The sequence below is a fragment of the Bombus huntii genome, chromosome 15, assembly GCF_024542735.1.
Source record: "Bombus huntii isolate Logan2020A chromosome 15, iyBomHunt1.1, whole genome shotgun sequence".
Lineage (NCBI taxonomy): Eukaryota > Metazoa > Arthropoda > Insecta > Hymenoptera > Apidae > Bombus > Bombus huntii.
Window position 1 is genome coordinate 8,880,831 of NC_066252.1, and position 14,250 is coordinate 8,895,080.

Consider the following 14,250-nt stretch of genomic DNA (forward strand, 5'->3'; position numbering starts at 1 on the left):
TGGTTCGTAATCTTTTACTACTTTGCTCCTTTCAAACGGTATATTTTAATCTCTTAATCGCATTTTTTCTTCGTTAATTTTAACGTTCTTTCGTATTAGTAACTCGCCGAATTAATAGATGACACGTCGATAGAAGTTTCAGAACATCGGGCAACGTTCACAAATGTCAAAAAAACAATCTTTTTTTTTTTTGTAAAGATAAAGGGGAGAAAGTCGGCTACCGTCGAATAGAACGCTTTAACAGACGCGACGATATTTCGTACGTTGAACGCAAATTGAACAGAGAATTGGAAACGAAAGATACTTAGTCGGACTATGTGGAAACTGCACCTTCGTGAACTCGTCGTCCCGAAACAAATTCGAAACCCTTAAAAACAATTGTTCTGCTCGCGTGACATTTCACTGTCCTACATTTGGAAACTCCTGGGAATTCGTCTTGTTCCTTTAGAGATTGAATCTGGGACAGCTGGTTCATTTTCCGCGAAGGAAAAGCGTTCTCTGTCTTTTTCTCTTTTTCCTCTCTGCTCTCTGGTTTATCGCTTTATAGCGACGCTGTTGGATAGTACATCTTTGAGAAGTCCCTCGAGTTGCGAACTTCGCGCGCTAACTCTACGACCATAAACAGTGTATGAATATGCGCGTACAAACACAAACGGATAAGGTAAAAATTCGAGTAAAAGTTGTACACAAACGATAATTCAATGAAGTAAGAGATTTACAATTTTAGAAGTAATTGCGTTTTTTTTGCGAGATTGAAAGTTCCCGATAGCACGGTCAAAGAAAAAATCATCGATGACGTATTTGTTCACGCGTCCGTGCGTAATCGACAGGGAATAATACAAGAACAAATGTTTTGATGTATGTACACGACAGGATAAATTTATCGTGGAATAGAAATAATGGAGAAAGCTTCATTCACGCGCAATTATGACGCAGCCAGCTCGATTTAAAAAGAAAATTCGATTTACCGATACTCGATCAGAATACCACGTTTCCAGCAGCATAATTTTTCTATGAAACGCAAACTGTGTAACCGTGTTATTTAGGGTTTCGTTGAAAGTCGCACGACGGTGTCTCGTTACCACGCGCCAATACAATCGCACAATAATTTTTAATTATGAAATAAAGTTGCTGGCTACATCGTAATTGCAAATACAAATGCGGATAGCGGAAATAACGTGGAACGCGGTAGTATAACGGTAAAGTAGAATGTAATCTAAAAAATACGTTCTAACCTTACCTTTATCGTTATTTCGAAAGCTCATTTACAAGTGCAAATACAAACGTTATATACTATAGAATATATCGTAGAATAATATACAGAGAAACAGTTTACCACGTAATGAGTGGGGATACACACGTAGGAAGCTAATCCGTTTCGCATTATCTTTTGTACATGCGAACATTATACGTACGTACGCGTGTGTTTGTGTGTGTACACGTTCGAATAGCAGTGATATTTACTCGAATATTTCTTCAATGGAATATCTCATTCAAACTGATTGAGAAACTAATTACAAATTCTATAAACCTACATAATTGTCAAAAAAAATATGAATATTCTCGAGACGGGCTTCTTACACTCGTACTGTCAATATGAGAATGACTGACAATTTCCCAAAATTTCTATCCTTCTTTTTCCTTCTCTCTCTCTCTCTCTCTCTCTCTCTCTCTCTCTGTGGTTCCTCCTCTCGTATTAGTGGTCAGTCCGCAGATATCAAACTGAAACATATACAAAACGTATGTGTATATTTATTGCTTTCAATATTTATTTCACCTGAAATATGTATGCAGCTTAATTGATTCTGTTAAAATATGTCAAAGTATGGCAGAAAATATTGCACGTTTCAAGAGTTTTATTTATAGAGACGAAGCGTTCAATTGAAACGCATATAATTCAAATATATATTTCAACGTTCTACGAAATAATTATTATTTTTAAATGAAAATCATCGCATCTGTAAATTAAACGAATATCTTGAATGTTTGCGAACAAGTTTATCGAAGCAACATCGAAACCGATATTTCCTTTTCGGATATTAGCGATCGTAAAATAGATAAAAATGATCGATAAACGTATCAACGAAATACTTGGGAGATGTAACGCGCTTTGACGAAGCAAATCCAAAAACGATACCTGCCACTGTTAAATTCGGTTAGATTTGTCGAAATAGAACGCGACTAGCAATGACTTCAGGAACGCCTCTTAAGTCGCTGATAAATGCGCAGACATGCAACGGGTGTGGAGGAGCAGGTGGAAACAAGTAACGTCGTGGAATTTATGATGACATCGATCACCAGCGTATAGAAGTAACTATAAATGTTCATACTAGTGTATCACACGTGCGAGTGCACCGTGCGATTGCTTATCAGTCATTTGAAATTCGAATTAATAGCGTGGTCCCTGTGTTTGCTGTGTCTACAAATACGTTGCGCTATCGAGCTATACAGGGTTCAAGCGAATCACACGCGAAAGCGAGTACGTCGCGATTTGCAGCGTGAAAGTAAAGAAAAGACGTAGAGTAAGATTTTTTCATTCTCGGCATAGTTTTCGAGAAAATCGAATTTGAACATTTATCGTACGTACGTATTAGGCCGATTGTTCGTTAAACGCGTTCAAATGCTATTCCCTTTACTATCAAGTTTTATTACGATTTTCTACGATTTACTACGATAAGATTTTTAAAACGGAGATGCTACGAATGATAAAACGCAACGTAAATGAAACGTTTGAAACCATTAGGAGCGAGATGAAATTAGGTTTCGATATCAAGTAACAAGTTTTACTCTTTCGCTTGGGAAAGCTATCGCTCTTTTCCCTCGATATTCGATATCACAAATCTAAAGTTTAATTTACGAGACGAGAAGTTGCGAATGTAAAATACAGATAGGAAGTTTAACGCGGAAAGCATAGCTATGCGAATGACCTAAATAACGTCGCACTTTACCGGATCATTACTAAAACCGTACAAATTACTACGAAGTAGAAATAGAGGAAAGAGTAAATTAAAAATGTTCTTCGTTCAAAAGTGGTAGCAGCAAAGTCCATAAAATATCGTGGTAACAGTTTATACTTCGTTAAGGAAAATGTATATATCATCCTGTTGGATTGCTTCCATTAACGAGGCGAAAGTACACAAGAAGAGACCCGTAAAACGCGAAAACTCCTCGTTGGTTTTCCATGGCAGATAACGGTAGAAACCGATCGAACGCTCTTGCGAACACTTCTGGTTAAAAGAAGCATTTATTATCCAGTGGTACCCATTGACGTTTCCGGCTGATTTAAGAAATATCAATATGGAAAACGTACCTCCGGAAACTGAATTCACACGATCCAGTCCAGTTCAAACGATCAAATATTACCTTATACGCGTTTTTCCTTTGTAATAAAAGATAAAAATTGTTCTCGTACGCACGCGATACATTTGAAAAATTCAACTCGACTTTGTTATTCTAAACGGAACGTTTCATTCTGTTTCCGCCTAGAGTGTTGCCTCATTGCGACCAACCATATCGGTGATATCGAATTTTTATCGAAATTATAACCGTTCGAATCAGGAAACGGGAAATTTTCATAAAAAGATCGCGAATGTTCCATTTCATCGTTACGTTTAATCGTGCGGGCGAGTTCGTGAATCGGCGTACGCGTTAATCCTTTCTACTTGGAAATTTCATAGCGCAGACTTTGATATTTCCTTATGGATTTCCATGAGTAGGAAAGTTTCACGTTTAATCTTACTTAGATTCTTAGAATCTTCGTAGAAAGTGTCAGACGGCATGGTCTATGCTCTGCGGCACCGAATATCATAGTCTTCATTCCCGTGATTTGTAGCTTGTACGAGATACGCTCCATATGTCGCGTTGAGTTTAAGGATCATGTTCGTCCCTCGAGCTGCACTAGATTCGTAGTTCGAGTTCGGTTTACCAGATCACCGTGATATTTTTGCGATTTTTAAACGTTACGAACCGATACACGATATCTGAAGCGCTATTTCGATGCTGCAGAACTATACATAGTAAGCGTGGCATAATACACATAGGATATTCCGCGATTTGATTGATTGTACTGGGAAACCATGTATTTTTAGAAGTATACGTATATTTGAAATTCAATACTGTACGTTACTGTATATTAACAAGTATCATCCTTTATAGGCGAATGCATAATCAGGATATTGATATTATTAGGAAAATTAATATTATCGCGATGTTGGTATTATCACGAATTAGTAATACGAGACAGACGCCTACGTAGTGTCGAACTTAACATAAAATTCAAACAAAAGTAGTAAATAGAAATTGGAGAGTTTTATTCGTATGAAACAATTTACGCGAGCGAAACATATTTGGCGGTAATATTTCGGAACGATATTCGTTTCGGCATAGACGCTTCTCGTTGCAAAAGACGAGGAAATAGTTTCATTGAAAACGTAACCAGAATACTTTGTGGTTGAATAACTATGTACGAGCGTATCACGAGAAGCGCCCTGTGGAGCTTTAAAACATAAAGCGCTGCCTAAAGAACAAAGTTCTTAGTTTCGCCGCGAAATGTGTCGTTTCGAAACGATCTGAATAAATCTTATTTAATTTCAGAATCAAATAAAACTTCCTGTTTATGCGCCATATATTATTCTCTCGCTATATGTAATCCGTTACAACTGGCGCAAAGTATTTTCTCGTGTTTCTCTACCTTTCGGTTAGTCCGGCTGGAATACCCACGCAAGATGAAGAAAATCTACTCTCACTGTTTATCGACTACGCTTCCTACATTTTCATGGTTATATGTATTTGCCCGATATTCCCGCAAACAAGAAAATTCTTTTGAACCAGCACGGTGGCGGTATCGCGAAGAAGCTCCGCCTTTGAAAGCGTTCGATAGATCTGCTGATTTCTTAAAAAATGCCTCGGAATTCAATTCACCGACGACAGCAAGGAATTACGGAACACTGAGAGAAAGACAAGCGGAGAGTAGACAGAAGAGGGTGGAAGAGTATATCTACTCGTAATACGTTATACTCGTGGCTTCTCGAGCCGTAGTCCTTTAGTCGTTGTGCGGGTGTTTCGCGAAAGAACAGGAGCCAAGTTAAGACGTGGAGTTCGACTCGAAAAAAGTTTTCGCATTACGGCAAGCACTTGCGCCAAGCACTGCGACAGATTCCAATTTAAACGTGTTCCACAAACGTGAATCTTCATATTTTCGTTAGAGACCTGTTTTTCGCCTGATAAATGCGCTCTGCTCTTACGTTTTCTGATTTATCACGAGCTCCACCTCGCTCGAAACGTTATCGATCTGACTGTCGTAATACACGGCGGTTAACGTTTCGCCTAGTTATATATTTATATTGCTATTATATATCTGTGGTTTTGAATTCAGGGAATATCCTGATTGACCACGACGTAAGTGAAATATCATTGAAGTGGAAATGGCATTTACGAACCTCGAGAATAGTAGTTTGGTTCTGTTGAATTTACTTCCTAAGTCTTCTATCACGACGCTTTTCCGATATTTTGAATATCTCTTTCTTTCAAGATGTATTCTCATGCAAAACCGACATAGATATACATGTGTACATGAACGCATGTACATAAGTAAGTCACCGATGTTCTAGATTCGAGAGGATGATCCAGTGAGGAATAAAATTGCATAATTCGGAAAGATAGACCTTGTGATGCAGATGCTTCCTCTCGGACTATTTTGTTCTCGAAGAAAAATCTTTTATTTATTTATATATGTTTCTATCTTTTACGTGTATATGATATAGGCATTGATATTAAACCTAACTATCTGCTACTTTAACTTACGATAGAATAACGGTAGAAATAAAAAAAACGGATACGTATCTATGATATATGTTAAGCGATCGAATTTTTTTACGGCGATATAAAATTGCATAAGGTTAGTGTTTCGCCACTGTGAAAAATCGATATGACGCGAATGGAACCTAATTCGTTGTTGCTTAAACGTTTTCCCTGAAACGCGCTTGAAAGGGTGCGCCGCTGATCTTGAAAGCCTCGGGGTGGGTTTCCTAATTTGAGACTACACCGGTGGTTGTCAGATGATAAATTTCGTCGATAGGTTGAAAGATGTCTCGTAGGAAAATCTGTGATGGCGGAACTGATCGTACGACTCGATTGCCTAACTCCCCGTGCGGATAAGTCTTATTGTATAACGATATAGCGTCAGAGCAGTTTACGAACAACTTTTCTACTACGTTATATGCAAGTTTAAACTTGTATAACGAAAACAAGATTTGAGTTTGACCCATGATTCACTCTGATACTCTATTTCCCATTCTATGTTAACGCGATTCGGCTACTTTCGAATATCAAACTCTTCCACCGAACGTAATAACAAAGTTAAAACGTCGCTTCGATTTGACTCGATGCAACGTGTACGATCGCCAAGAGATCTCTTCTTTCGTTTCAACTTTCCACGATAAAGCAACGACGATCGAGAATCCTGTTGCTCGCGTTTAATTTTGAAAAACCGAACGACTCGAGTAAATTTCGCCGCATCTCTCGTAATACCGAAAGTTGAAACCGGATTTAAATAGAAGCTCGGAACGATAGAGAATTTGCGTCTTTACGTATTACTTGCGACACGGAGAAAATTAACGACCAGAGTGTTTCTTCTTTAGCGTTATATCTTCACGAGGGAAAAAATAAAAGAAAAAAGAGGAGAGGAACGAGAAATAAAAGAATTCTACCATTCTCGTTCTTACTTTTATGAAGTGACAATAGTAAAATAATAAAAGAACTATCTCTCCTGGTGTTTTATTCCAGCGCAGTAAAAGAAACGAAACGACGAAAAGTCTTCTTCACTCGGCGTTTCACTTTTACAGGAAACGAGGGAGCATCGTTTCTAAGGTTATATAGATCGTCTCTCGTATAGCGCGGACCGTTCTGCGCGATTTACGTAACCCGGTTCTTATTTACTATCGAAGAAAGGCACGTTCGTTTGAATAAACACACTCGTTAATCGCGGCAACTTACATTCATCAGCTCGAAAAAGATTGGACGAAGCGCGCACGGTTGCTCTTTCAGGAGTTGCAACTTTTTCATACGGCGGAGGCCAGCGAACTCTTCCACGGTAACAAGGCGTGTTTAGCAAGTCAACGCGTTAAGTTTTAACGTAAGATTAATGGGAACTTAGGTAGACGTGGCTTCCAAAATACGTATAGAGACTTGTACCTAAAACGTTCGCGTTTCACAATACGAGCATCGTGAAAGAATAACATCGTAAGAGAAGACGAGTTAGATCGTTAGACGAATCTCTGGTTATCTACTATTTCCTATAGCCAATAGGTCGGTCTTTAGAGCCGAGAGTTCAATTTATCCGTGCTTGGAGGCTAACGTGTGCCAGACGTGGTTATCAAGATACGAAGAACCTAACTCATATCGATTTATCAAAGAATCGTTTAGCAGTGTTTTCTGGCCGAATCCTCGTCTACCGTCCGATACAGTTTGAAATTTAATTTAAGATCGGACACTGACGATCTTATCGCATCGAACACCGAGGAATATTCTTTAACGTAGAAGTAACCTTCGCGGAGGAAAATTAGAGGACAGAATGGAAATGAGTCGTTCGTTTATCATCGTTAAATCGAGTCGAAGAAGTTTTATTTCCCTGGTTTAATACATTTTTGATAATTACCCGAAGGGGATAAAATCTCTAATTACACGTTAATTAACAGAGAAATCGATGATGTACGTCGGATGTACTCGTAGCTCGAGGCTTGAGAAATTTACTTGGTCGAGTTAGCGTCGAAATGAGCGAACGAGTTACTGGCGAGATTTTCAACCACGTAATAACAGACGTCGACGATACGTTATCGGAGTAACATCCGAGAAAGTGGAACAGCAGATTTGTGACATATTTGTAAAAATGACATTAGCGTGGAAGATATCGTATCGTGAAGAGGTTTGTGTAGAAAAAAGTAAGCTAGAGAATGCGTGGAGTGCACTACTTCCGGTATGTGCTAACTTTCAGAACGAGCAAGGCGTGATGTCGAGGACACGAGCCACTCGGATTTCAGCAAGAGGTTTCGCATTTCATTCTCACTTACCGTTAGCAACGAGTGCAACGAGACATTTCGAGGATATTTTCCTATCTTCTTTCTTACATTCTCTTTAAACTTTGTTAAATACACCCGCGTGGTCTGTTATGTCTTCGGTTTGAGAATATACATCGCCTTCAAACGTACAAGCCACTGTCTATAAATACAACGAGCGTTGACAACAAAACGAAAGTAAACTGCGAGAGTGTTGTACCGAAGAAGAAGGTGGAACAATAGTGTGAGATTAAAGAAAAGAAAAGTGTATATTTCAGCCTGGCTCTGCTAGACTCGTCGGTAAAGATAATCTAGAAACGTAAAACATTAGAGAACCTTCTGTAACAGGCAAGTGGTTTATTATTGGACATACGTGTATAGTATCGTTGCGTGTTTTTGCATATTTATCGTTCGTTATTTTTAGTTATATCGGGTTATTTCATCGCGTGAACAATAGCAATTAATTAAACGGTAGAGAATCGAATTGATCGACAATTGCAACAAATTCATTCTGTTGGAGGCTCCAGACGCGATTATTCGTTGCTGCTATTAAATTAATTGCTTTCGTTTCGTTGTGCACAATATGATAAACAAAGATAGATGCAACAAGTCTACAGCGAGATCCGTCCACGCTTACCACAGGCAAACGTTTCAAATATATTTCACAAAGACTCGTATTGCCTTCTCCGCTAAAACAAGAAAGTTTCTCTTTTCTGGCGAGTACTGTGAGACTAACGTAGATTATCTCTCGGTGGAATTATATCACGATGTTTACGTGTAGGTTCGATGGAAATAATAACGTAACGTTGTGTTACAATTAATGAAATAACGAAACACGCGAAAGAACCTGATTCTTCTCTATCATATTATTTATTCGTTGCAAGTATTTCGTAACTGATATTGTAGGAACAATCAGGTGGCGCAAAACGCGAGGGTCTCGTTTTTAATTTCTCAACTAGAAAGAGGAAAAGGCTTGGTTCGTTATCTGTAAAAGCCTTTGTTGCGAAACAGAACGCTCCGATATGTAAAAATTCTTCTACCCGATAATTGTATTATGCTCGTTGCTGTTCTGACGACGCGGCATATCCATAGAATATCCATCGCGTTCTCGGTAATTCCGATCGCAACCATCGACGGACAATACCGTGCCTCCAAGATAATTGTAACTTGGCGAAGCAAAGATGAAAACCGATGCGATGGCTCCTTTAAATCCCGACTTTCCTCGTTAAATATTCTACAGATGTTAAAACATTTCTGGCATAGTTCGGCACACAAAAGCATCCCGTGAACCTTCACTGCCGATGCCGATGCTTTTCTTCCGAACTATCTGTCGGCGAGGAAACGGAAGCTAGGTGTTGGTAGAAGTTGGTACAAAAAGAAGCGCGATTCAACGAACGGCGCCTATCGACGAGTGGTTCGTTTCAAGCCATTAGCAAGCACCTCGAGTTTTTTTCAAAGCATTCCAAAACCAAAGTTCAGATAGAACAAAGAAGGTTAACGAACTCCTCCTTTGCAGCTACCATCTCGAGACGACTTCCGTTTTAATGAATCTGTATAAATATTCTCGTGCTGCGTTCTCAACAGACGACCATTATTATCCCCTCCACGCCTCTCGGCTTTCGGCTCGCTGGCCACTGAGCCTTCTTTTGCCAATTGGTCGCGAATTCTCAGGAATAAGATGCGTAGCGTTCAACTTACAACATAATATATGAAATATAAGCAAACATTTATGTTTCCTTCGACTGACGACCACTATCATCCCCTCCACGCCTCCTCGGTCTTTGGTCACTAAGCCTTCTAAGAATTGTCTTGCTAGCTGACCGCGAACGCTCGGGAGTAAGACGCGTAGGGTACAACTTATAATATGTGAAAATAAGAAATACGAATGTTTCCTTATTTTAAACTATTAATGAAATAACATAGTTTCACAGATTTTTCACAGATTCCCCAGCGATTTCTCGTTAATATACCGAGAAATTCGCGTTCACGCCGATAATAATTTATTTGTTCGTACACAGTTGGATAGAAAGGATGCATGGCCATTACGATGCAGTTAAAACAGTTTCTCTTTTAACAGATTTACAAGCGAAATAAATTCATCGCCAGCAGATCTACGTATTGTGCGATGTAACTAACAAATATCGCATGAAGTATTGGTTGCCAACTATTTATTTATTGCCGCGCTGTATTACTTTACCGTAAGCTACGTGTACGCGTTTTTGTAACACGTTCGGTTTACCTTGTTTTACCTTATTCCGCGAATATACATATAATGCCCCGTTTGTTATAAAAATACTGTTCTTCGTTTTATCCCAGCCATAAATTAAGTTACAAACGTCTGTATCATTTCTGCGACGTTATTATTCATCGATACGTTACAGTTTGTTGGGTAAAAAGTCTATTATCAGGTTATACTATCGAAATTAAGCTGCAATTTCTTATTGTTGTTTTATCAAACACGCTTTATTGGATCTTGTATTATCGTTAATCATTTAAGGCGGTTCGTCAAACGTGCAACTTTGTCGAATAATTCGAGATCTTAATAACATCGTCGCGTTTATGAAAAATCGACCTGCAAGTTACGAGGTTCTGACGCGAGAAACTTCATAAAATTTCCAACTTCACTGAGGCGTGTAAAGAAACCCTTGGAGATATAACGACACGGTATTTCAGTGAAAACATCATTAGCCGGAAATAAAGTCGTTACGGCGCGGCGGTCATAGTAGTCTGAGAAATAGAATATAAAGTTACGTTTGCTTTGAATTTTAACCCGTGAATGTTTCGTTTAATAAATTTACGTCGCTGAAGAGAGATATTTAACGATGCTGCTTGTTGTTAGTTATTTCGGTCACGATTAATTTTTATTTTTATCAACTAAATAAATTGACAAATTGACAAATGATCGAATCGGTAAAATTCAGTTTACTGAGAAGAGAAATATTGCTCCGTACGGAATATGATTACCGTTACAAAGACAATAAATAAATCGGGAATAGAAAAACATATCTGTTATTTTGAAGCAGAAAAATATTTGAAGGTTGGTTTAGGAACTGCGTAAATACGCGGAAACTAATAAAAATTGAGAAACGATGTCGAAGCCACGGTGGAAAACGTTAAAATAGTGATCGATTATTTGAAAATCACAGGTTGTAGAAACGCAGTGGCATATTTTGTTGTAGTTATCGTTTCGATCGGAGCAACACGACGATCGAACCGATTCGAAGCAGTAACGGGTGGCTTTCGATGCGTTCTACGCGTTTCTCACGTTCGCTCGAATATAAAAACTCGATGACGATATTGATCAAAAGCGAAGTATTTTTTCGCATGTGGCGTGTTCCGGTAGAGCGCGACACCAATTACGATCCTTTTTACACGAGTTTATCGACCGGCTAGTGCTCGAATATCTTATGACTGGACGTTTCGTGTAACGTGGCTCTCTAGCAAAAAGCTAACAGCGAGAGCAGTACGACGAACAAACTGAGTGACAGGTGAAAAAGCCAACCATTAGAGGACCCTTGAACGCGAACACGCGATTCTGTCGCAATGCTGGCTATACGACCGATTAATTATCGATTCAAATTTTAGTTGCGTCCGATAAATCATGCCGCAGCTGCGCGTGCACTTAAATTCGTTTCTATAATTTCGTTCAAACGAATTTCGCACGCTCAAAAGCAAGGAAACGCCGCTTCTGGCTAGTCTGCAAACCATTTTCACGAACGATCGAACGAATGTTTCGCTAATAACGAATTTTATCGTTCTCCGCGATTTATATGTATTCCTGTGCGAAGGGGAGTTTTCAATTCGTTCGAGTATCGTACAAAAAATTGTCCAGTTTTAGTTCAGTTTGACAATGGAACTGAAGTATCGATGTTATTTGAATGTTTTCGAAGAAAATTCCTATCACGTGAAATTTGTTAGATACGTTTCCTTCTGGTAGCACGTACTATCTTTCGATTTTAACTGAAACGTGGAATAAAATATGCATAAAGAGTAACGAAAATGAAAAAAAAATTGAGGACTAGTGAACGTCCCGTCGAGGGAAAGTACAGGGAAATAGAATCGAAGTAAAATCGATCAACTTGGGTATTGCATTAAGTCAACGTTACAAACAGTCGTTAAAAAAAAAATATTCGACCTTTATCAGAATGGCGAAAAATTAATTTTCCAAGATTCGACCTAGATAAAAAATGAAAATATGAAATTCTCTCGAAACAAATAAATTCTGCCCGTTTTCGTTAATTGATTTCAATAATCAGTGAATAATTTGCGAGAGAACATTTTGCGCTACAAAAATTTGTCTATTTAAAGAAGTGCAACGTGTTTCTTACAATTAGGATAAAACGTATTCGTCAGAGACGAGGAAAGACGATGGAAAATTATTTTGTCGGAATTTTAAGCCGAAGCTAAACCGATTCGAAAGTACATTCATACGTGTATCGATCGCTATAATTTGAATATATGAACATATGAATTTAGAAACACGGAACCGAAGAGCACAGAACGTAAAGGGGAAAAGATACATGCTAAATGTATCCACGATAAGGATGAAAAATGATCAACTTCCGCTCTACAAATTTGTTAATTCATTTACAAACCTTTGATTCGGTTACCAAAATTATTCCACTAAAAAGATCCTGCTGCCACATTTGCGTTACTAATGAGTTATCGATTATTGATCGCGTGAATTCTTTCAGACACGTTTTCATTAAAATTCAAATTTCGTTTTGCGGCTCTGGTGAATAATAATACGAACAAAGGAAATTCATATAATCGTACTACACCTTCGTGACGAATATGACAACTAGTATTTAAATTCAGTGGAATAAGAATTGCCTGAATATTTATATGTATATCCTTACTTTATCAAATGATATATCATGACAGTATGAAAATTCGTTGCATGACTAATTCGAAAAAACGACTAGTACTTGTACAATACTAGGAATTACCATGCCGAGATAGAGAAACTTTCTCGTTTGTAGAAACTCTAGAGACATTTCATTGTTTTGGAAATGTTGAGAATCAAATCATTCGAGGGATGCGATAAATTTTGATGGATATAACAACAAACTGGTTTTTTTTTTTTTAATAATTTCGTCGAATGAAATCGGATGGATTCAGAGATCAGATACGGATATCAGCAACCGTGATGTCGTCAACGTGCTTCGTTTAATAAATTTCACGGAGTAGGATTCGAGTAGAATCGTAGTAGCAAGTTGAATTCGTGTTACGGAAGAACAAGAACTACGTCGATTTGTGAAAATCAGTTTGTTGATGGTGAGGTCACGAGTTCAGAACTAGACTGAGCTATTAGAATTGCTAGAATGACTAGAACTATTACAACTTTATGCAGTTCTGTAACAACCAGTTAGACGTAGGTGCTATTTAATACCTGCATAAGTGTACAAAATGAAAATAACACTACGAGGATATCGTCGGCAAACCGAAAGAGCTAGAATTTTTCTGTGTCAAGCTTAAAAATATAGCATCGGTTTGGTTGAAACAAATTTGAAAAATTGACAGTTCGTCGGTCGCAAAAGCTACGAAAGAAAGCACGGTAACGATACACCTTAGGGCGCGGTCTCTAAGCCATTACCGAGCTGTGATTTTACCGTGACATCGCTATTTTACTTCGTTTCTTTCTCGTTGCCCAGCTTATAAAGAGGATGGAACGTAAAACGTACTTGCCTTTCTGTTAGCAACGTGCATCCTTTGTTACTCTTGGCGTATTTTTTATATTTTATCGGAATAATCGTTCGAACGAAGATGTTGCTCCTATGAATGTGCGTACATACATCGCGAATATACGTCATTTTTGTTCTCCGTATCACGCGACAGCTTCAACTGTCCTTCGATCTATCCACGCAACGAAAATTTGTGCAACGTGAATAAACGCGTGGATGGACTAGCTCGACGAGAACGAAATACGATTAACGGTGTTTATTGCTTTTGGCAGAGTGCACGGCGAAGAGCGGAGGATCGGTGGTGGAGCACCATCCGTCTTCTTACTGGGAGCAACCCTTTAGCCAGCCTTACTTCGACAACACAACGAAGAGAGATACCACGACGACCGTCGGACAAACCGCTTTCCTGCACTGCAGGGTGCGCAATCTTGGTGATCGTGCTGTAAGTTTCCAGTTACCTTATTGGCTGACTCTCGTTGATGTAATAAAAACGCGCGAGACCCCGACCAGGTCGT

At 38.7% G+C, this 14,250-nt stretch overlaps 1 protein-coding gene across 6 annotated transcripts in view; it reads left to right on the forward strand.

Moving 5' to 3' along the window:
* LOC126874026 (basement membrane-specific heparan sulfate proteoglycan core protein-like) overlaps positions 1-14,250 on the forward strand; it is a 276,871-nt gene that overhangs the window by 194,461 nt on the left and 68,160 nt on the right. For all 6 annotated transcript variants that reach the window (XM_050635565.1, XM_050635566.1, XM_050635563.1 and 3 more), the window contains one exon: positions 14,008-14,177. In XM_050635565.1, coding sequence (XP_050491522.1) covers positions 14,008-14,177 — 170 coding nt within the window. The remainder of the gene's footprint in view (positions 1-14,007; positions 14,178-14,250) is intronic.